At 38.2% G+C, this 23866-nt stretch overlaps 3 protein-coding genes across 3 annotated transcripts; 1 reads left to right on the top strand and 2 right to left on the bottom strand.

Moving 5' to 3' along the window:
* Window positions 1–8299: 8299 nt before the first annotated feature.
* Window positions 8300–13156, bottom strand: LOC124261049 (sodium- and chloride-dependent glycine transporter 1-like). The gene is made up of 6 exons (XM_046695370.1): window positions 13065–13156; window positions 12069–12197; window positions 11689–11788; window positions 11262–11362; window positions 9227–9394; window positions 8300–8443 (listed from the first exon to the last, which is right to left on the bottom strand). The coding sequence occupies exons 1-6, from the start codon at window positions 13092–13094 to the stop codon at window positions 8339–8341; spliced, it is 633 nt and encodes a 210-aa protein (XP_046551326.1). The 5' UTR covers window positions 13095–13156; the 3' UTR covers window positions 8300–8338.
* A 3048-nt stretch (window positions 13157–16204) lies between these two features.
* On the top strand, window positions 16205–18764 carry LOC124261058. Its single transcript, XM_046695378.1, has 2 exons — window positions 16205–16648; window positions 16919–18764. Exon 2 carries the CDS (start codon window positions 17001–17003, stop codon window positions 18051–18053), a length of 1053 nt encoding a protein of 350 aa, XP_046551334.1. The 5' UTR covers window positions 16205–16648; window positions 16919–17000; the 3' UTR covers window positions 18054–18764.
* On the bottom strand, window positions 18266–21608 carry LOC124261054. Its single transcript, XM_046695376.1, has 3 exons — window positions 21444–21608; window positions 20924–21062; window positions 18266–20178 (listed from the first exon to the last, which is right to left on the bottom strand). Exons 1-3 carry the CDS (start codon window positions 21606–21608, stop codon window positions 18809–18811), a joined length of 1674 nt encoding a protein of 557 aa, XP_046551332.1. The 3' UTR covers window positions 18266–18808.
* Window positions 21609–23866: the final 2258 nt, after the last annotated feature.

Genomic DNA, 23866 nt, shown 5'->3' with positions numbered 1-23866 from the left:
ATGTCTTTGAATTTAACGTACTTTGAAAATATACCGGACAGCAAAAGAAACGCAAGTCTGGCTTTTTTGCCAAGTTTTTAAATAGAAGACAACCAACATTGTGTCTAATCATTTATTCTATAGAAATCACTATCAATTTAACAGCTGAAAGTTGCTGTTGACATTGAATTGCAATAAGTTCAAACTGATGACAGTCCGTCAAATGGAGATATCTCTCAACGCGAAAAGTGACAGTCTCTGTAGCAGCACACATAGCCACCTTAAGCTTGTACACGGGCCGTGCAACGTCGCCTCATTGAGTTCACTAGAGTCTGAAAGAATGCCTGAGGCAAGTTGTTCCACACAAACACAAATCTCTGTTCCAACTGTGCAAGTGTGAGTGGATGTCTACATGCAGCAATCCTGCGTCCAATGCCGTCCCCTATCCGGGGATCGAGACGGCCATGGAAGAACATTAAAGTTGTTCTGAGCCAGATAATCCAACGACACCCTTGCTGTGTGAGGGCTGTAAACGTCGCTGGCGTTGTTGACCTGTCAAAATTGGCTACACATTTGGCCGTTGGCAGTGGTTTCTAGCAGCCGAAGACGGCACCTAATCCTATCGCTGGACACTCGCCGTCTGCTCCCTTTGTCCCATGAACTATGGCTGCTGTTACTGTTGTTGCTTGAGTTCGGTTCCTTAGATGAGTGACCCGGATGAACGGATCTTGCGCATTAGTTGTCACCCGTGGCCGTCTGGTACGGGGACGATCAGCAGCAACCCGGGTTTGCTGATGATGTTGAGCAAGTTGTGTAATGGTGGAAAGATGACAGTCCAATTGTCTAGCTAGAGCGGTTGCAGAGCTACCTCCGTGCAACTTTCCAATGGGCATTCCCCTCTGCTCAGTCGTTAGTCTAGGCATCGTTTGTGTGGCGTGTACACCTCCTAGTGTCAATACTGAACTGTGTTTTGACACAAACTTTTATAAAGGATACCTCAGAGTGAAATGCATGCTTTTCATCAAGAACCGTCGATGCACGTGCTAAAATTATGGTTTTGCTGCACTGTTGGTGTGTTTGTGTGACTGTTTCGTATGGACGTCAAATTGCATGACATCATCTCATCTGGGATTATTACGTCACTTTACCATGAACGTTCCATAAACATGAGCGCTTACTTTCATGAGATTTCTTTCTTTTTTGAAACTTGCGTTTCTTTTGCTGTTCAGTATAACATCTATTTATGAAAAAAACATTTGCACAAAATATGACCTTGTGCACGAACAATTTCAAAACCAAGCCCGGGGGAAACAGGTGATATAAGTACTTCATCTCCAGGACAGAGAAATTAAGATCATCCCTTAATTCTGCAGATTTGTCTAACTGTCGTTTTTTTCCTGTGACAGAGGGGCGGTGGGGTAGCCTAATGGTTAAAGCGTTGGCTCGTCACGCTGAAGACCCGGGTTCGAATCCCCACATGGGCACAATGTGTGAAGCCCATTTCTGGTGTCCCCCCGCCGTGATGTTGCTGGAATATTGCTAAAAGCGGCGTAAAACCAAACTCAGTCAGTCAGTCAGTCCTGTGACAGAATGATTGGAAAATGGTCATATTTGATGCCTTACTGAAGAATGTCAACGTATGTCTGTGACGTCCTTACTGGTTCCTCACGCGATTATTTACAAACCGCATCGATATAACTTGAATATTACTGAGTGTGGCATTGGAAAGCAAACTAACAGCTCTTGTATACTTACTATATAAAGTTATCGTGACACATGATAGATAATATTCAGTATAAAATGTACGATTTAAAAGATGAATAGTAAGCACACTTCATAAAAAAGTAATTTTCAAGCCAATTTGTTTTGTATATATCTTTCAATCTTTGCGTAAATTAACTAATACATGTTGGGGGAAACTCAACATTCTGCTCCCACCACTTGTGCATAAAACCTGTTGTAAATAAAGATTCTTTACATTCGTCACCCAATTTAAGCGTCCATTCCTATCATATATAATCATCATTTCATAATATTTGTTGGGTAAACGATAAGAGGACATACTTAAAAGTCTTACCCAATATTGGAATACTTTAACTTGTGAATTTATATAAATAAGAGGAAACTTGCCACGCTCACCATAAATCATTACATCAGGTGTGCTCATCTTTACCCCCAAGAAACTTCTTACATGCGAATAAATGAACTTTTTCTATATGGTGATATTCTGAGATCCCAAAATTTCAGCCCTGTATAATAGAACCGGACTAACTTTCACATCAAATATTCTGAAAAAGGATGCTAACTTTAAATCTCCACGAATTTTAAGTCAAAATGCCTTATTAGTCAAATGTTTAAATTGTTCTATACATTATATGGATGATTTATTTTCAAATGCCAGTGTTAATTTACTTTTCAACTCATTCAGTTCTGACAGTTTAAGATCACCTGCATAGTACTGCCAGCCCGAGTCTTCAGTTCCTCCTGTGTTGACGAACGACTTGTACAGGCGGCATCGTTTGGACGTCGGGTTGTACAACAGCATGTTACAAAGGGAGTGGAGGTGACAACGTCCCGCGCACAATAACAGTCTACCTTCGACATGCTCAGAGACAAAAGCTTCGGCAAACAACAGACCGTCCAAACTTACATGACGCCGAAAATGAAGTCCGTAAAATGATGGAAAGACAGCTAGTGGATGACACAATAAGACAACCAAAAGAAAGAACTCCCGCTTATACATTGTCTTCCCTGTGCTATTCAAGACCAGTGGCAGAAGTTGCTGACATCACTGTCAAATCTGCCTCCGACTTGAAATGATCTCTGGTCTTATCGCCAGGAATACTACGTGATTTATTCATTAGTACCATACGGGCTGCTTCCAGACCCAGCCAGGCATACCCAAGTGCTAAGTGTTATATCTTTGTTCCCATTAACCCGTCCTTCCCGGTAGTGCGCATGTAAAGAATACTACAAAAAACAACAAATCATGCTCCAGCCAGTTGCATCTAAAATCTAGAAAATTAGATGTATTGTTAGGACGGATTGGCCAAAGATGAAACTGATGAATGTTTGATTTCACATCACTGGTGTGTGGTGAGTCGTTTTCAGAGATGTTTTACAAACACCATCTTGAACATAATTTTGAAGAAGACCACGAAAAAAGTCATAAATTTGTATATTTTGAGAGAAAATTAAAACTGTTTTAAATCACAAAAGTTGTAGTACGATATTATCGATAATATAATTTTCATACCAATATTTTGTTTTCTATGGTCAACATTTCCGAGATATTTCCTATTATCGATCGTTTTAACCACCTCTTCAAACAATTACTCGGCTCCTAATGGCCCCACCCAAGAAAAAGACTGACTTGATTCTGAATATTGCTATTACATCATAAGTCCGCTATGGTAGAGCATCCCTATTTACAAGCTATTGGTGTGGATGCCATTGCAGTTGTCGCCAGCATAAAAGCAGTGCAGATGACAAGCAAGCAAATACCAATGCAACCATGTCCTTCAAATAGGATTTGCCGGGTCGCTGTTGTAAACCATTCAAGTGAAGTAAGTGCTAGTGTTCTTGACGATGCTGAACATTTTGTGTTTGCTGCTACAACGACATCGATTTCCTCTGTGGCCAATATTAGCGCTGGCTAAAATGATCGATTATCGGATATATCGTGGATAGGAAAACTAATGAATGATTTTCAATATGAAAATTGTGATATCCATAATACCGTACATAAACCTCTGTGGTCTAAAATCTGTTTAACTTTCTGTAAAAATACACAAATTTATAACTTTATTCATGATCTACTTCTACATTATGTTCAGGACGCTTTTTGGTAATAATCCACGCAAAAACATGTCTTCACTTACATAACAACGTATGGTATGGATTTACAACTTCTTTAATATTGCAATGTATGTGTTTTCCCATGTTCCCCTTAAATCACTGTACATGCATTGATGTGTGTTTCCATATATGTGTTTTCCTATCATTGTTTTCATAAGTGGCTTCCAACCATCCTATCATTGATTTCATATGTGGCTTCCAATCAATCCTATCATGCTTATCCTTTTCATTGTATAAACATTCTGTACATCCATTGCATAAACATACCACTTAATCTGTTTGAACTCTGCAAATCTCAATCCAAACACATCACTTTATCTCTGTACATCTCAATCGGTAATACTATCTCACTGGCTTCCTGTACACGTGTATACTAAATATTTTGCTCGTACCATATTCTGTCATTCACCTCATGAAGTGGCAAGAAATAACTCAGAAACGTCGTGTTGTAAATATTAAAGAAGTTGTAAATCCATACCATACGTTGTTATGTTACCTTCCAACTTCTAAATGCCCATCAAGCACATGTCTCCACTTACCAGTGATGTGAAATATATTCATTTCATTCAGGCAATGTTTGCTCAAAGATAAGTCTAAGAAATTTATCGATAATCGATCAAGAGTTAGTTAACGATTGTTGATGTCTATGATCTAAATTGATAGCCAACCCTAACCAAGATGATGTCTGATGGGAGATATCACTTGCCCGACTACCTTGTTCTCTGGCTCTTGATACAAGGTGGCAAATATTGTATGTCAGTAATCGGCAAACTCTCTAATTACTTTCTGGAGTGAATGCTAATAACATTTAAAAATATTTTTACCATGGTGATCTACCCTCCTTCGATGACAGCATTTTAGAAAGAGTAAATGTATCTATTTGACTTTATGTCGTAACGATATGGCTGACATATTGTCGAAGTGACGTAACATTTTAATTATATCCTTTTGCATTGACAGTCTTGACAGTTATAATGTACTTTACCTCGGGATTTAAAAGAAGGTAATGTAACGGTTCATAATTTGCGTGACAAGGTTTAAGAGTTCCCTTTGAATCAGCAAAATAGACCACAAACACGTCTAAAATATTCAATAATATATTGAGCAAACAACGAGCAAGCTACAATGAATGACAATACAGATATCTAGTACAATGCAATTGAGTCACAAATCTAACATATTGGGTCACAAATATAAAATAATAACTCAAGAGTCTTTACATTTACAGTGAGAGCAGATATACTGATTGAAGGTTGTTTACAATGACAACAGTTGAATATAGACGAGCACTGTCAGTCTTGACGATGTTTAGCAAACTCAACGACGGCAGACAGGTGTGGATAACTCCAGTGATGTGATAAGTCCCGTCGCACTATGCAACAACCAGCCTTTGTAAAGCTCTTACACAGTTCTAAAACATTCTATCAAAGCTTGGCTCCATTATTATTCTCTCGGAACGTTTCGGGATTTTCTCGAACATACGACCGGAAGTCAAAACAAAATAAAGCCAACCAAGCTAGGCAAGTCTGAAGAGCTGTCAAAAAGGCGTACAGCTAAAAATACTCTTGCCATTGAAGATACATGATGCGAGATGCGAGTAAAAACCCACACTCAAACCTTTAAACATTGTCACCCATAATAATTATCACTTAATCAATGTGATATTACAAATTACAAAAAAACACACTCTCATAACAACGTGTAAAATGAACACGTTTACAATTAAATGACGGATGCAATTTGCTGTATATTTCATCACGCTTGTCCCGAACCAAAATCGGTGGCCCGTTTGAGTTCGATATATGCCTGTTTTTACTGTATTGGCTTCAATAAAGGGCAATTATTGAATAATTGGCGGTTACTGCTTTCACTCGTAACGCCGAAGACCCAGGTTCGATGTTCCACATGGGTCCACTTAGAGAACCCCGTATTTGGTGTCCTACGTGATTGCTGGAATATTACTAAAAGGGGCGTACAACATACTCTCTCACTCACTTAGTATGCCAATGAATCTTATGCAAAGAAGGTTATGCATTTACTCTGTTGCTATGACCATTGATTTTAATGCCACTTGTTTGCTTGAAAACTTTTAAATTTTGTGAATCGTGCATTTATATTTCCCAGCAAAGGTGGGCGTTTGTTCGTCACGCCGATGATGCGGTTCGATTCTCCATATGGATGAAACCCATGTCTGGTATCCGTTACCGTAAGTCTGCTGGGCTGTTGCAGTAGAGGCGCAAAACCGTGCTCACTCACTCTTGTGTTGGTATGTCCAATCACTTTGTTTAGAGGTTAAAGCGAAGTTACTGTAATTATTCAGAATGAACGTAACGATTTGTGTAGTTATTTGAGCATGATGTGTCCAAGTGCATTGCCTTTACCACACAGGATGTGTAAATATTATAGCTGCACTAGCCAAGACAGTTTTGTATTAATATATTAATACTATTTATTTGTCCACACGTTCCAGATGATGGTAAAGACATTCTACTGTGGACCTATAGGAAGTTACCAGTAAAACACATTACATGTCAAACTAAATCAGTATTAGAGTAGGAAGAGGCGACTAACGCGATCGGGTGGTCAGGTTCGCTGACACATGTAATCGTATTGCAATTGTGAAGATCGATGGTGATGCTGTCGATCACTGGATTGTCTGATCCAGATTCGATTATTTACAACCCGCCGTCATATATATGAAATATTGTTGAATATGGCGTTAAACAACACTCATATTGGAATAATTGCTGCTGTGCAATGGACCCTTTGGAGGCCAACGAGCAGATACTTTCTTCATTATGAAAGTCCTCCTTGATAACGGAATGCATATTGTCCTTTGAAACAATAACTGAATCAACAGTGTGATGCTCATCTATTTATTACCATATGTTGGATATTCAAGATACAGGACAGATTTCGTCTTCATAGCTCTCCCTGCTACGGCTATAGCTTGCTGCCCAAGTATTCCCGTCAGTGGCATTGGAAAGGGTTTCCTTCCCAAGTATTAAGAACGAGAATTGCATTCATGTCAACTTCTTTAGTATTAGGAACACAGCGTTTGCGGGGTATATACTTACTCCTCTATGCTACGAGACAGTGGGCATATATATGTACATGTAAGAACAACAAAAATAGTAAGACAACAAAGGTGGAGGCTTAACAAACGTAGCCAACAGTTAGCTAGCGCTGATACGTGATTGGCAGAGGACAAATGGAAGCCAACATTTTGCGGGCAGTTAATTATCGTTGATAGATGACGACAATGGACAATGGAAGCCGGGACTTAATTACAGGCAATGGACATAGGACAAACGAGTGGTAGCGGGTAATAGAACTGATAGGTAAGAGCAATAGAGATGGGTGAATAGAAGCCACACAACAAAAATTAATAATTACCACAGACTATAATCCAAGCAGTTACCCCAAGGCGCTGGGCAGATAGGTTCCCTGGTTATGGCAGGCTGGTATCTACTTATAGCAAAGGCTTCTTGTAGTTTTCTCTGTCGCCAGTTGTTGTTGTTGGTGGTAGACAGGACTTCGGTGGCTTCCGACATGATGTGATGATCTTGGTTCTTGAGCATGTGTTCGGATTTCAAGTCCAATGTCTTAACGGGGGACAGATGTTCCATATTATATAGAAGTTGACATCCATAAAATTCTCTTCCGTATGTGTATCACATCTGAATGCTATTCAAAGACCTTCAATTAATGGCTTGATGTAAGGACCTTTGAACTTTTGAGTCTTATGGCAGATGGAGCAAGCTGTTTTTGTGTGCCGCAAATTATGTTAAAGGCATACACTCTTGCTGTGTAACTGTTAGAGTATTACTGAACATGCAGGTAAAGTTGACTATTGAAAAGTTTTTTATCAAGTTCTTTATCAAGAAGAGGAGCATATAAACGTGTTTAATATACAATCTTGTTGATTGTTTCATATGCAGATATTTAGAATATATATAATGTGCTGGAAAATTAGAGGTACATAACGAAATTATTATAGCTCAAAATTTGATTTAAAACCGAACCTGTTATTAAGATATTTAAAATATATATATACTGTGTTGGAAAATCAGAGGTATATAACGTGATAACCTCAGTCCAGTATTTACTGAACTCATGGTAGAATACCGATTTGTTCCTAAAAGCTATACTGCAGGATACTGTAATTCACACCGAGTCAAGTTTACCATCGTGAAGGGTGTCATTATTTGTCCAATAGAATGATTCCATGGGTGTATGTTATTGTCTGATCTAGGCCTAACTGTATAAAGACTGCACCTCATTCATACAGCTGTAATGGTGCCTAGTGCTGCGATAACTAAAGGTTTCACCGTCTGTCATAGTTTCCTTGGTTGTGTGAACTTCAACAAAAACAAAGAGAACGCGAAATAGCATCACCTATTAGCAATAGTAATATAATAGAATCATATTTTAGAATACTAAAACTTTTTCTCAGCAGACTCAATTCACAGTGAATACGACTTTGTCATCTTGTAAAAGTTCAGTTTGCTGTATCGTCCCTGTTGTTTACAGCGTGATACAATACACGATATGATGATTTGGCAGGAACCCAGGTAGTCGCAGGCTCCAGTGATCTTTTGAATCTCTGCAACAGAAAGTAGACAAATCTTGCATAACTCTTTCCAGGAATGTTTCAAAGTTCTCACTAGATCATAAACCTACTGTCATTTCTGGAATCCCAAGACATCGCGACATACTAACATGCATTTTTCGATTTGATGAAAAGCAGTTATGCTAAAATCTATTGACATATTTTAGAACCGTTTTATTTGTAATGCTGATTTGCAGTACGACTTGTATGCAGACAGACCCATGCATTATCATAACGAATTAACGGCATATGCTATCTTGATTAAATACACCATTTCCAGTTTGGGAATACAATTCACACTGTGCTACTGTTGACAGCTAGCATCATGTTAATAGGCACTTCCGGTTTAATGACCTTGACCGTCAATTTCGCGCGCGCACACATCTATCTATCTATATCTATCTAAAATATCTATCTATCCTCCCTTTATCCACTTGCTGACACATTCACGTTAGTTACGTTGAGGAATAGATACCTCCTGGTTACTCGTTGGTTGCTCTTTTTAGCCCACAGTCATGACGTTTATGTATCAATGGATACAATTCAACACTTGCATGACGTAATCACTCGTTAAGGACACAACAGTAGTATCATAATATATCGAATACACCAATACGTTATGTTTGGCCTAATTATATATAATACTCTTCTTTTAAAATATACAACCAGAAACCAAATAATATTTTCGACAAAAACATATTAGACCGAAAAACGACTCTCTCTGAACAACTGATGATACATATGTATGTATTGGTGATCAAACATCATGATAAGTACCTGCAGCACGGTTCCCTTTTGTCTATAGACAGCCAGAAATGCCAATACAACAAATGGAACACACGAAACGCTTGCAATGATCCAGCCAATGGAAGCAGCGTATTCAGGATAAACATAGCTGCCATATGTCGGGGGCTTGTACATCATCAGAGTTGATATGAGCAATATCTGAAACGGCAAGGCACTATGCAAGTTTGTTTATCCATGGTCCCTTGTATAGTGATCCACTTTCAGTTGTTTACGACCTACAGCCTGTTTTTAGAATATATTGTCTTCGTATATAAAATAGTTTTAGATTTACATGCTAGTTTTAAACACTCTAGTTATTTTACAATCCTTCAATGACTGGTTATTTAACAACTGATATTTATTGTGTATGCAAAACCTTTCTCGTCACTATATGACTGAACTGACTGACTGAGTTTGGTTTAACACCGTTTTAAGCAATATTCCAGCAACATCACGTCGGGGGACACCAGAAATGGGCTTCACACATTGTACCCATGCGGGGATTCGAACCCGGGTCTTCGGCATGGCGAGCCAACGCTTTAACCACTAGGCTACCCCACCGCCCCTATATGACTGAAATATTGCCGAGGTGACGTTAAATTTTAAATCACCCACTCACTAAGTTTGTGTATGTATTTGTTTGTTGTTTAACACCACATTCAGCAAACTTCCAGCTATGTGGCGGTGGTCTGTAAATAATGCAGTGACCAACAACATGCGCATCGATCTACGCAATTTGGATGCAATGACATGTGTCCATTTGATAGTGATTGTTATGATAATGGAAATAATTGCATCACTTGGTCTTTTTAGGCATTGTTGATTTGGTTATATTTTTGTTTAACGCCCCACACAGCAATATTCCAGCTATATGGCGGTGGTCTGTAAATAATCCAGGCTAGACCAGACAATCGAGTGATCAACAGCATGTGCATCAACCTACGCAATTGGGGTACGATGACATCAGCTGGCCTGACCACCCTCATGTTAGTCGCCTCGTACGACAAGCATGGGTTGTTGAAGACCAATTCTAACCCTGATCTTTACGGTTTCACACAGTTTAGGTACAGTAACTAAATGACACACCAAGTAGATGGCATATGTCGATGACATACGTTTGTTAATAGAAAATACTTTCCAGATTCATAAAAATCTTTGCGAACATAGGACTCGATTGTATAATTTTCGACTTTATCATGAGCAGGCATATAGAAATAGAAGCGACAAAACCTATTGGTCTGTCATCTGATGATGATGATACCACTTGTTCGTGAAAGTTACCACGCATACCACGCCCTGCCGGTGGCACCAGTCCTAAAAGTACTAAACACTTACAAAGGCTGTACACCTTGAAAGCAGTCTGGAACCTCTGGTATGTAAATAAGGAAATGCACCAGATATCATTGTCGCCGATGAGTCAAATTTGTAAATGTCCTCCACAGGTTTACTTTTTGAAGTCTATTATGAATCTTCACTAAGGTCTGGAATCTTGGACATTTGATCGAAAAAGACCCGTTCAATAATCGCAAGGTTCCCTTTCAAATCATGGTAAAAATAATATGCTCGATTGTACATCGACCATCGTGAATTGTTAACACCTGAAGCTATTTTTGATGTAATACTGCTCGACATAAATGGAACGTTGTCTGCTATAAATTTTAACTCATCCATTTGCCATACAGTCATCAACCCTCTACAATCCACATGAGGCGGTGTCCTTCATTTCAGTTCCAGATGATTAACTCATTATATGGAAATTGGCTAATTGCTGTTTTTAAACGGTATCAAACCATCGATATATCTGAAGATGAGGTTAAACTTCTTGACCAAATCATCTTGTTTTGAATTTGCCAACCCAACAGAATTCCGATTCATATACATAAGGCAATAGATCGGTAAGGATGGGAACACAGTTGGTGGTGTCCAAGGGGATGCTCACTTCTTTGCATCATTTCGTACCAAGCTGAAATCCAAAATTCCAAATTGTTTTTTATTCCTGATTACTCTTAATTAGTCATATGCTCACCAGCAGCATTATAGGTGTGATATATCGCCATGAAATTTTGAAGAACAACGGAGCAGGTCGTCCTATCATGAGTTCAATATCTGCACTGAAACGATTCACCCCTGAAAAAGATACAACGCATCATACTACTTGTCAAAGAATGCGTAAATGAAATGTTTCTTTTACTTTTTATTTTATAATAATTGTTATATAATTGAAGTTATTAGTATAGTCTGTATTTCTTCTTGATGTCTTCTCCAGTAAAATTGTTGTTGATGCTTGCAAACACAGAGCAAACCATAATTCAAACAGTTACCATTATGAATACCAGTAGGTCAGTAATATCAATCTGTTCCAGTGGCTTCACAGTTAATAGTACATAACATAACAAACTTGAATGATGATAAGAGAAACTAAAAGAGGTAATTATAATCGTTTAGATATTTACCGTATATCCATCCGAGAGTAATGCACTCCAGAAACCCAGCAAAGGTGATGAAGATGGTAGAAATGTACCAGTCTTCAAGCTGGTAAACGTACATTCCGCCCTAAATGGACAGTATGAAGCATTTTAACAACTCACTTGTGTAATAAGGAAAATTACTATATATATTTGACCTCTAATGTCATTACTGATTGATCCAGTCACACGGTTTTCATAGCTATTTTACAAGATATAGTGACATTATTTTTCACTAACATTTCATATTTTGAAGAAACGTGTCTAATTTACCACACGTTTTTTGAAAGTCAGATTTTCTTTGTATCTGTAGGTAAATATTCATCTAAACGACATTAAATTTCTAATAAAGTGATCATTATCCAAACCTCAGTGGTAAATATGATTCCGATCAAAAAGGAAGTGATGCAGTAGCCAAGGGTCACATGCATCCTCCACTTCAGCAGAAAGGGATACTGGTCCATGATTCCAGATATTACAGTTTCCACCATTGAAAACTATACATGCGTAAAGTAATAAAATAAAATAATATAGATTACAAAAAAAAACATGCACCTTTTAATGAACAGTATTTATTTAATATTATATATACAAAATACAGTTCTCACTGGCAACATATAGCTCATGTTTTAGAAGGTGAAAAATATTGCTGTAGCCCGTATCTTAAATTTCAAATAATTTCGCTATGGCAAAGTATGAGAAAAAACAAACCTCTTTTGAGTGTGATCTTGCGTTTATAACGGACTTGTGTGTAAATGTAGCTGATGTTCAGTTTTAATTCACTCATTCTCGTTGGCATATTCACGTTGAACTAAATTTAGATGTACACTCCTATACAGGCTCCCAGTGGTTATAGTTTCGTGTTTGTAAGTGTTAAATGAAATTTGAAAAACCGTGAACTGAGGCTCAAAACAAACTATACCACCCAGTTGGTGATATCATGTGTTTGAAGTTATCAAAGCTTTTAATGGAACTGGAGCTTTCTGGGCACTCAAAGAAGCCTATATATTTACAAAAACATTGATAAGTTTCATTTGGAAGATATGCCATTATGCACAAGTCGCCCTCATCATCTCAAACATCTTATCTGTCAATCAAAAAAATGTGCCCTTTCTGGGACAAATATTTTGTAGGGGCATATGGTTGGAAGTTCAATTCTTACCCCAGTCTTCACTTAACAAATGTATTTTTACACATTTTGCATTTTCAAACTGTTGCATTAATGAGTGCTCGTAAAAGGGAAATACACAAATGTAACAGTTGCTTAAATTTTCAACGATAATGAAATATTGGTTTATTTTTCTGCCCTCAGTGTTTCTTGCTATTACATTTAAGTATTTGTATAGGTGCCACTTCTAACTCACCAGTGAATCCAAAATCAGCAGAATCAGCATACTAAAGAAGAAGAAACTCCATAGCTGTGGAACCGGAAGCTGCGCTAAGGCTTCGGGGTAGACAACAAAGCCTAACCCTGGTCCTGTAACAAAACCATAAATAGGGTCCAGGTTTACAATGGAAGATGCCTCAAAGAAATGCATGCCGTTGTAGTTGAGTGTTGTTTGACGCCGCACTCACTCTCAAAGCTATGTGACAGCGGTTGGAGGGACATCCTGAGCATAGATCCTCGCACATCCTCGGATCCGTTCACATGCACCAATCAAGTCAGCGAACCTGACTACCCGATGCCGTTTGTTCCCTCTTACGGCAGGTGTGGATGGCAACTCTAACCTGGATCATCACGAATCCGAACAGAAATGCACATGAGGTAACACTGAAAGACTGACACTGAGTCAGTGGTGAACATTTGTCGAGGACGACAGTTTGAAACTTCTGCCCCCAATTTTGAAGTCGAGGACTACAATTGAAAAACGTCTAGGCCCATGTTTACCTTGACAGTCCACACTGGGATGTAACTGTGATACTTTTCCTTGTTTTATGGATGTTATGGCAGTGCATGGAACAACTATTGACAAGTGACTTTAGTTTTACGCTGTTTTTACCGGGATTCCAGCAATATCACGGAGGACACCATAAATGGGCTTTCCAAATTGTATCCATTTGGGGAATCGAACTCGGGTCTTCCGGGTGTCTTCGGGCTTTAACTACTTGGCTACTCCACCGCCCGTTTTTTGACAACCGGGGTACTGTTAGACAACATGTACCTGAGGCTGCAACCGCTGTGAGAGGAACATCTGCTTCATGAGCCATGAATCCAAGAACGGAGAAGACGACCAATCCGGCAAACAAACTTGTTCCCCCACTAACGAATGTACAGATGACTGCATTCCTTTGGGGGAAAAATCAGTCTGTAATAGTTACATATGAACTTCGTGCAAAAGACCACAAAATCGAATTTATGCATGTTGAAAATATTTCTTAATGGCAAGTTCATTTTTTACACACCTGTAGCAATTATTTTCAGTTGTGCATAATATTGTGATAGCCCCTGTTTTAAATTGTAAATACCATTCTTACAAGCCGTGTTTTACATTGCAAATATTTACATTTTACCGCATGTAAATTGTAAACGATAATGTTATAGCCCGTATTTCACATTGTAGATAATAATATTATAACGCAGGTTTACGTTGTAAATAATAATACTTTAGCCCATGTTTAAATTATAAATAATAATAATGTTACAGCCCATGTTCTACGTTGCAAATTGTCTTGTTATGCAAAATTGTGTTTATGAAAATATTCCTGTAGAGTGTGACTTTGTGTTTATAAGGGACGTGTGTATATTTGTGAACTTGGCCTCGTCACTATATGAAGCGGATCTGACGTCAAATTTCAAATAACCCACTCACTCATTCACATTTTCCCACGTAATGAGTGCGTGAGTGAGTTTAGTTTTACGCCGCACTCAGCCATATTCCAGCTATGTGGACCAAACAATCCAGTGATCAACAGCATGAGCATCGATCTGCGTAATTGGGAACCGATGACATGTGTCAACCAAGTCAGCGAGCCTGACCACCCGATCCCGTTAGTCGCCTCTTACGACAAGCATTGTCGCCTTTTGTGGCAAGCATGGGTTGCTGAAGACCTATTCTACCCCGGATCTTCACGGGTCTCCCACGTAATGGACCACAACGGATACAGCCATACGTGTGTTAACATGTAGGATATTGGGTTTAGACTGACAATGGATTGTCTAAGAAGACATAGAAAATGTCTGCAATACTGAAGCTGTTCGGAACTGAGTTAATTTAATTCTCTCGAGAAAAGGGAGATTTAATTGATCTAAATATGGTTTAACCATTCTATCGGAACATTACCTGAGACAGTTAGCATTAAAGTTGTTGTAGCTTGCCAGAGTAATTATACCTCCCCACACTGGACCAAGAGAGAAGAACACCTGAGCGCAAGCTTCAAGCCATACCTTTGTTGAACAAAGACGTCTTGTGAATAACAGTATAAAATAATCGTGGCTTCACGGGGCTATGGCCATCTGTCAAAAGGTTGTTGGCAAACCATGTGACAGGGATTTTGTTTCCATTTAAGAATATAGAACATGTTCTTCTACTTTTCTGAAGTAGGCCTGTTAAATACTATCTTGAACAAGAAACAGATCTGTATTTTGTCTTTTGTCATTATCAAATATGTGTTTGAGAAGATTCCATTCCAATACGCCTTTATCACGCAACCCGCTAAAAAACTTCACAACGAGGCTCGGTATTCAAACAGAAATGGCGCAACACTGCTGTGTGCCGACCTGCAGTAACGACTCCCGCTATCCGTCTGGAAGGAACCTGTCATTCCATAATATCCCAAAGGATCAAGACCTACGCAAACGCTGGATAATAAGTATCAGACGCGACGAAGGGCCTTTATTCAAGGTAAGTTAGACATGAAATGATATGACAGTCGCCTTGAGTCAAGGGTGCTCGATTTTCGCGCACGATCAGCTTGGCCGTACCGAAAATCAAATGAAATAATAAATAGTCATTTAAGGTTAACATGTCGTATCACCCGTCTAAATTGTAGTTCTGATATTGGAAAAAAAGTAATTATGATCAATTTTTAAAATTTCCTTTGGTTTTGTTTGTATGTTAACTAGCCGAGAGCCGCGGTGCGGTCAAAACATGACCCTGCTGTATAGGACCGCATCGCTGCTCTCGGCTAGTATGTTAACATGATTGAATTTAAATTTTTCCCCTAACTTAGGGGCCTGAGGCCACATATTCTTGTTTCTCATCACTATTAAAAAAATATGGATCGGGCCGACGGGTTTTAATCTTTACTTTTTATTTCATGTTAAGCCCCAAACCCTTGATTTAATTGGGAATCTTCTACTGCTCCCCAATGGGAAAATCAGAAGATAGAAGTGTCAAAATTTCATGCACATTTTGTGAACCAAAGATGCTTTTTCTATAGTGTGAAAAATAAAAATAATCTTTGGTTTGAGAGGAATTTTAGGGTGAAGAAACAAGAAAGTGGTCTAAATGATACACAGTATATTTTCATTCTTTTGAATGTTTTTGCTATATCATTACCTATTTTAAGTTCCATCTTAAAATACTTTGAGAACAGCTTACTGAATCTCGGAATGAAATTTTGCCAATATTATTATCATGATAGGATTCTATATGCATTTCAAGTTACATGTAGGTGCAACATAGCTATTGAATGAACATGAAGACATTGATGCACTTGATAGGCTTATATGATATGCTTTTCTCAAGAATAAATAGTTTAGGATGAATGTTTAAGATATGTTATGATAATTTTTTATATGTCCTATCTTATGCTTTTGTATTGAACTTTTTTTCTCAAAATTTATACAGGTCACAGACTCAACTCATGTGTGTTCCGCACATTTTAATGAAAATTCATATCAGCGAACCCTAACAGGAATTCGCAGATTAAAGAAAGGAGCAGTGCCAACCATTTTCTCTTGGAAGGAGAAGAAGGAGAGGCAGCCACCTAGAAAGCGATCAAGAAGGTTGGTTGGAATTATAAATTTCAAAAACTTTAACTGTCTAAATTATAGTTCCAAGTTTTGAAATGTGATTTTTGATTGATTACAAATCTAAACGTTTTGCCTTATTTAATGTACAAACACTTCTTTAATTTCAGAGTGTTTTTAAGTGAAGTTTTTATAATAAATTATGTTTTAATATATGTCACAAATTCATGTACCCCAAATCACTGCACTTATTGAATTAGGTGTTAGTAATATTAAGTACAAGTTACAATATTATTTTGATTTCAGCTATTCATATGAGGACAACCTCACAGATATTTCTTCTGGACCCGATCACAGCAGCGAGGATGTAACTACTACACCAGCTCCTATGCCTGATCATGATTATGCCAACCCACCAACTAGTACTGCTGACCAGCTCGAATCACTGAAACAATACACAAAGAAATTAGAAGACCAACTTGCAGCTGTGTGCTCCAAAAGGTTTGGTATAAACCGATTCACACATGACCAAGATTTGATACAGTTTTACACTGGATTTAGAACCTATGATGATTTTATTTCAACTTTCAATGCACTGAAGCCAACAGCTGTAAATATGGTGCGATGGAGTCAAGTTCAGAGACATCGAAGTTCTAATGCAGAAAATCCACAAATAAAGAGTGACATTTTCAGAGATGAATCCATCCCATTAATCGATCAGTTTTTCATGTTCTTATGTCGTATCAGACAGGGCTTTTTTGAGGTTGATTTAGCTGTGAGGTTTGATGTATCCGTCAGTTCAGTGAGTCGTATTTTGGTCACCTGGGCTAATTATTTGTATGTCATGTTGGGGATGCTACCGATTTGGCAAGAGAGAGCTGCTATCAACAAAGTTATGCCAGAGTGTTTTAAGAGCACATATCCCAATACCAGAGTCATATTAGACTGTACAGAGATCAGAGTGCAAACTCCAAGTTCAAAGACAAGAAACTCTGAGATGTATTCCCACTACAAGTCTCACTCGACTATGAAAGGGCTCATTGGAATCACACCAGATGGCATGATTAGCTTTGTCAGTGCTTTGTACACAGGTTCTGTTTCTGATAAGGAAATAACCAAACAGTGTGGAATACTGGACTTACTTGATGTTGGAGATGATGTGATGGCAGACAAGGGATTTGTAATACAAGACCTACTCACACCGAAAGGAGCAAAATTGATTATTCCTCCTTTTCTGAGAGAAAAAGGACAGTTTTCTCGCAGAGAAGTGAAAGAAACTCAAGAGATTGCAAGGCTTAGGATTCACATTGAGAGAGCCATTCGGAGGTGCAAGGAATATCATATCTTTGACTCTGTCATACCTCTAACATTAGCAGGATCCATAAATCAAGTTTGGACTGTCTGCTGTTTGTTGACAAATTTCTATGGAAAATTATTTTAGTTCATGGGCCAAAGTATGTGAACCCAAAGTGACAAGTGTAACAAACAAGCAATGTTTATGAAATGTATTTTTTAACACCATGGACATTGTTATATAATGACAAAGTGTGACCATTGACAAGTGATGGTGGAATTCATATATGAAACACACTTTTCATTGAAGTATTACACATATTTCATAAAATATCTATATAGATATGAAAACAGTATAAGATATGAACATGTTCATATGCAAATATTCAACTTCATCATCATTGATCTCTCATATATGTACAATGTTTACGGAATGTGTAGAAATGTCCTATTTCCTTGTTCATGTGCAACATGCTTCAAATTTCTTTCTTTTTTTGACATGGCAATAAAGTTAAATGTAATAGAAATTTTGAAGCTGTCACTGGTATTGGCCAGGGTGCGATTTCACATATTTATCTAGACTGCACTTAGTGCTGTCTACACCATATTTGTATCTGCAATATTGTTTACGTGAATAATAATTCGTAATTGTTATCCAATATTCATGATACGCATCATATTTGCCACATAGTGTATTCATTGCAGCCCTATGGAACAGCATTGAATGAACTTGAAACATTTGTTTTTAAATACTGCAGTTCCTTTAATGTTTTCAATAGTCATATATTTTGATCATTTCAAATCCCATGGAGAGGAGATACATGTCATGTAAACAATAAAATTATTGATAAAATGCCAACTCTGGTCTGTATTCATGTCATCTGTAGATACACACACACAAGATTACTTACAATTGCAAAGATGTGGCAGGTAATGATTGAAGTAGAATATGTCTAATTTTATTTTGATATCTTCCCACTTCCGTTGAGAGAAATATATTCTCTCAAGATGAAAGTCACTTTTACACATGACAAAAAAGTCACACCACTTAGAACCAGTTAGTGCCATCTGTCCCATGACTTGACAGTAATATTTGTCTGATAATCTGAGTTTGTACACTCCATTCACCAGATGTAAGTACTTCAGTTCTGTGATAGAGTCAACACTTGATGGACATTTTATTTCAAGCAAACCAAATGCTGGAAGGGATGTTGGATCATAGACTCTACGGTCTGGTGATGTGCCTAAATGGGGGCAACTTGGATTTATAACAAAACCACATTTGAAAACATTATTGTTAGTCCTTTCAGCATAACACTTTGCTGCGGTTTGCTCTTGTTCAATTCCATACTTCATAGCATCTGTCACAATATTTTTCCTCTTCGTTTGACACTTTTTTGGACAAAGTCTCTCAGCAAGTTTGTGATAGTCACCTTTTCTGGAATAAACAGGTTTGAAATTTGAAGATGTCAATCTATCTGAGTGCAAATCATGCCACATGTCACTGTCAGATTGAGACCTTGTTCCAACTTCTATTTCAACTGAATCTTCCTTTGAAATGTTCAATCCATCAAAAACATCTTGCTGACCATGTGTCAAAACTGTTGATATATTACATACTACATCTGGCAATGTGAAAGTAGGAGCATCCTTAATGTGTGGGTGATTGGAAAAAATGTCAGATTCCATGTTGATTTTTACAGGACGTTGGTATGACAGAACACATCCCTTAGGAACTGGACCAAGTTCACTGTCAACCATTTGTATCTCTGCAGATGCTAAACATGATCTAATTTGAGCTGATGAGTTCACATTTTCCAAATTTTGAGAAAGTGTTGAAGTAAATTCTTGACATGGTAATGGTGACATGATAGGATTATAAAATGTGGAATGTACTCCTTGAATTCTTCTCACCTTGGCTGGTTTTGATGTTGGAAATTTAACTTTATTGATCTTTATGTCACTTATTTTCTTCGGCATAATACCTTTAGTTCTTGGAACATGCCAGGCTTGAGGTAAAGATGTTTTGCTGATTATTGAGGGGACAGTCTTGAATCCACACATATTGTAATGGTGAAGAAGATATAACAAACCAAGTATGTGGTTGCAGTCACCTGCTCCAGCCTTACATGAACATGAACAGTTACTAATAGTAATACCATCACAATCTTCATGCTGGGTAATCTTAATATTCAGTGTATGAGGGAAATCATTCTTCTTCATTGATTTGAAACACTTTGCTCTAATGAAGCTTCCATCACATGCTGTCCGCACTGCAATTAATAAGAAGAGTTAGTTAATTAATCTAATAAAATTTATTTGTCAAGTGAAAATTACAACATAGCTTTTTGAATCACTGGATAATCATCTTGAGTAAAGCTGATTGTTCGGTTTAGGTATTTAATGGTAGATATTTTTATATGATAAATGAAAAAATTGAGCATAGCTTCCGCATGCCGGTTGATGGAACATAACTGTTCAGAGAGTTTAATTATTTTTTTGTACCATCATCAATATAAAAAAATTGAGTATGGCTTCCGCATGCCAGGCTACCTGCCCGGTCGAGGGAACATAACTGTTCGGTTTAGTATAATACATGTATACATGTAATAGGCTACCTCTCATATCACTCTTACTATGGCACTATGATAAATGAAGTGTTTCATGAAAAATCACAAATTATGATAATTTCCTGTAAAGAAGATGTTTCATTAAATTTATATATTCAGGATATTTAACAATATATGAGTTAAATAAAAGATTAAATGTCATCAAGCTGTCACATGAATTGAATATGACAATAATTTGAACTGCACTATCATTTATCCATGTAAATATTGTTTATCATAATTAGGCCTTTCAAAGTATATCCTTATGTATAATCAATATGTAATATTCCACATCGGTTTCGCAGAAATGATAAAAAATGTAACGGTACTTGCACTTCAAACAGGCATATTACTATTGTTACGAGTACACCAAACATGAAATGTCAAAAAATTCTCTCACAGTGTTTACCTTCAACATCGTGAATGTAGGATTCAACGAAATTGCTGTAAGCTTTCTTGTGGAGAGCTGCTGGAATGCGGCAGTTCGTCGTCCATGCTTCAATGTCGGAAGATTCGACAGCTGGTAGAGATTTCAGACTTCTTGTCCACTGTGGCAGTGACGGGCCGTAAGATGACATTTCTCTAGCAGACGATGGATTCGCGGGGCGGAAATACCGGAAGTAAACAGTGTGTATACCGAGCCTCGTTTTCGCGAGTAATGGCCGACGCGTGAGAAAGGAGTATGTCACTATATTGAGAGATGAAATAAACTGTAATGGTTTTTTAAATGACTTAAATGTATCTATTATTGTTGTTTCATTTTTAACCACCTGAGTGGTGGGTAGCTTAACAGTTGAAGTATTCATCGTCACGCTGTGGATACGTGTCCGATTCCCAACATGGGTATATTTTATGCAGCCTATTTTTGCTTGATTATTGCTACAAGCGGCATAAAACCATCTTCACTCACTCCCTCAATTGTCGTTTACCTGTATGTCCAGTAATTTGCTGAACACTGGGGTCAGGAAGAATAGGGCTCCTGTTGGTCCACCTGGCAAAGTCAGGCCCCGGATAAGCAGGATGAAGAGGAAGATGTACGGAAGTGTCGCCGTCACATACACAGCCTGGAATATAATGATAACTATCTCCTCCATAATAGATAAAATAACTTAAATTAAATTTACAACTTCTTAAAGTGTTGCTGCCATGTTGTACACAAGCTGCATGACCGCAGTATAAAAAAAAATCCTGATAACCGGATAATCGCGTGATTGATATCAAGAGCAGCGATCCATTCCCCCAGTACAATGGCACGCCTTGAGTCAAATGACCACGTCTGACCATTGTGACCATTATAGGCTTTTGTAGTCGATTCTGATTACTGCTAGCTGACTCCCTCCGGAACCCTGTGAATGTGGGTTTGAATTATCGTTCGCCTTGTTCATGATAAAGGTTTAACAGCACCGTACATGTGCTCGTGGGTCTGTACCAGTGTGGTTATCTTTAAAGATCAATATCACGTTCTTCGTACATCATGATGGCACACCGTATAATTGCTGAAACCCTAGCCATAAAATAATATCCTTCAATGATGTTTATTCACAAATGAACTGCTCTGCAAATCTCAAGCATTCGTGTATATTCCTGTCCTACGACAGTGGTCTGTAAAGAGGTCTGCACCCCCAAATCCGTGACTGGTATACTAAGCATCTATCTGTACCATTGGATATTGTAAACCTATAGTGAGTGTTTTCCGCAATCTTATTGGTTAATTACCCTTGTCGGATAGTGGCCTAATAACCGCACATTAAATCGTTGGCACTAATACCGTACTACTTTCGCTGCATGAATTAGCATAATGGAGGAACATTGCCACCTCAATTTCTTTACCTGGATTTTGATACAATCTTTGAAGACGACAAAGTCTTTGAAACATTATTCAAAGATGATGGTGTGTACAATCATATAATGGTAAAGTGATTGAAAAGCCATAAAATAATATCCTTCAATGATGTTTATTCACAAATGAACTGCTCTGCAAATTTCAAGCATTCATGTATATTCCTGTCCTACGACAGTGGTCTGTACAGTGGTCTGCACCCCCAAATCCGTGACTGATATACTAATTATATAAGCATCTATCTATACCATTGGATATCATGCCTTGCAGCAATAATACCAGTGAGCATCTGACGACAAACATGGTTTGCTGAAGAGCAATTCTAACCCGAATCCTCTCGGATATCATCTTTCATTCCAATATCAAAATAAAAATAAAATGTATCATACTGCAAATCTATTCTATCACCCGTGCATTCTTTGAAATAAGAAACGTCAATGCATAAGAATCGTTAGTCTGGACAGGTTCAATTAAGTGTTAAAAGCCATCTTGTAAACAAAACGGTAAAGCACCTCACCTTTCCGACTGACTTGACACCTTTTATAATGCAACCGAATATAAGAATCCATGACACCAAGAGACACAGAACCAGTTCCCATCTAACGCTTCCCAGGTGATCCAGTCCGGAGCTGATGCCGAGAGCCTTGTATCTGAATACAATTTAAGGACTGACTGACTGACTGAGTTTGGTTTTATGCCGCTTTTAGCAATATTCAAGCAACATCACGGCGGGGGACACGAGAAATTTGCTTCACACATGGTACCCATGTGGGGAATGGAACCCGGGTCTTCGGCGTGACGAGCCGACGCTTTAACCATTAGGCTACCCCACCGCCCCTACAATTTAAGGACTGTTCAATGCCATCACAATAATGGGAACAATTGTACTCGCGACAAAGCATATGATGTACGGTATTTCACATTTGTGAATAGAAGCGGTGGGGGAGCCTTGTGGTTAAAGACCAGGGTTCGATTCTCCATTTCAGTGACCCCGCTCTGATATTGCTGGAATATTGCTGAAAGTGGCGTAACACTATCCTCATTCACTTTCATTTGTGAATATTGCAGTGTAGGGTTTATGTTGAGTAATAAATCTTCTGAAACAGGACATTATCTATAATATTGTTACTTTAACTGCCTCTACATTAATTGCTTATGGTCTCGAATATCCGTATATTTTGGCTTTACAATACGCCCTGGCTACGTTGAATATTTACTATGAAATAGCGGACGGTGTGGTAGCCTTATGGTAAAAGCGTCCGCTCGTCACGTTGAAGAAACAGGGTCGATTCCCCTCATGGGTTCAGTGTGTGAAGCCCAATTCCTGGTGTCCCCCGCCGTGAATAATGCAAATAGCGGCGTAAAACCATACTCACTCACTCGCTGCTATCAGATAGAAAGGAACTGGTACAAATCCATGAAAGCTTGTGACACATACAGGTCATGGTGTGCCCACCCTGTATTCACAGACCGTCGTCATGCAGCTGTAGTGTTGCCGAGGGAGGCGTTAAA

Source organism: Haliotis rubra, unplaced genomic scaffold (assembly GCF_003918875.1).
Source record: "Haliotis rubra isolate DU_JTF1 unplaced genomic scaffold, ASM391887v1 Scf787, whole genome shotgun sequence".
Classification (NCBI taxonomy): Eukaryota; Metazoa; Mollusca; class Gastropoda; order Lepetellida; family Haliotidae; genus Haliotis; species Haliotis rubra.
This window is presented reverse-complemented; position numbering and strand designations above follow the sequence as displayed.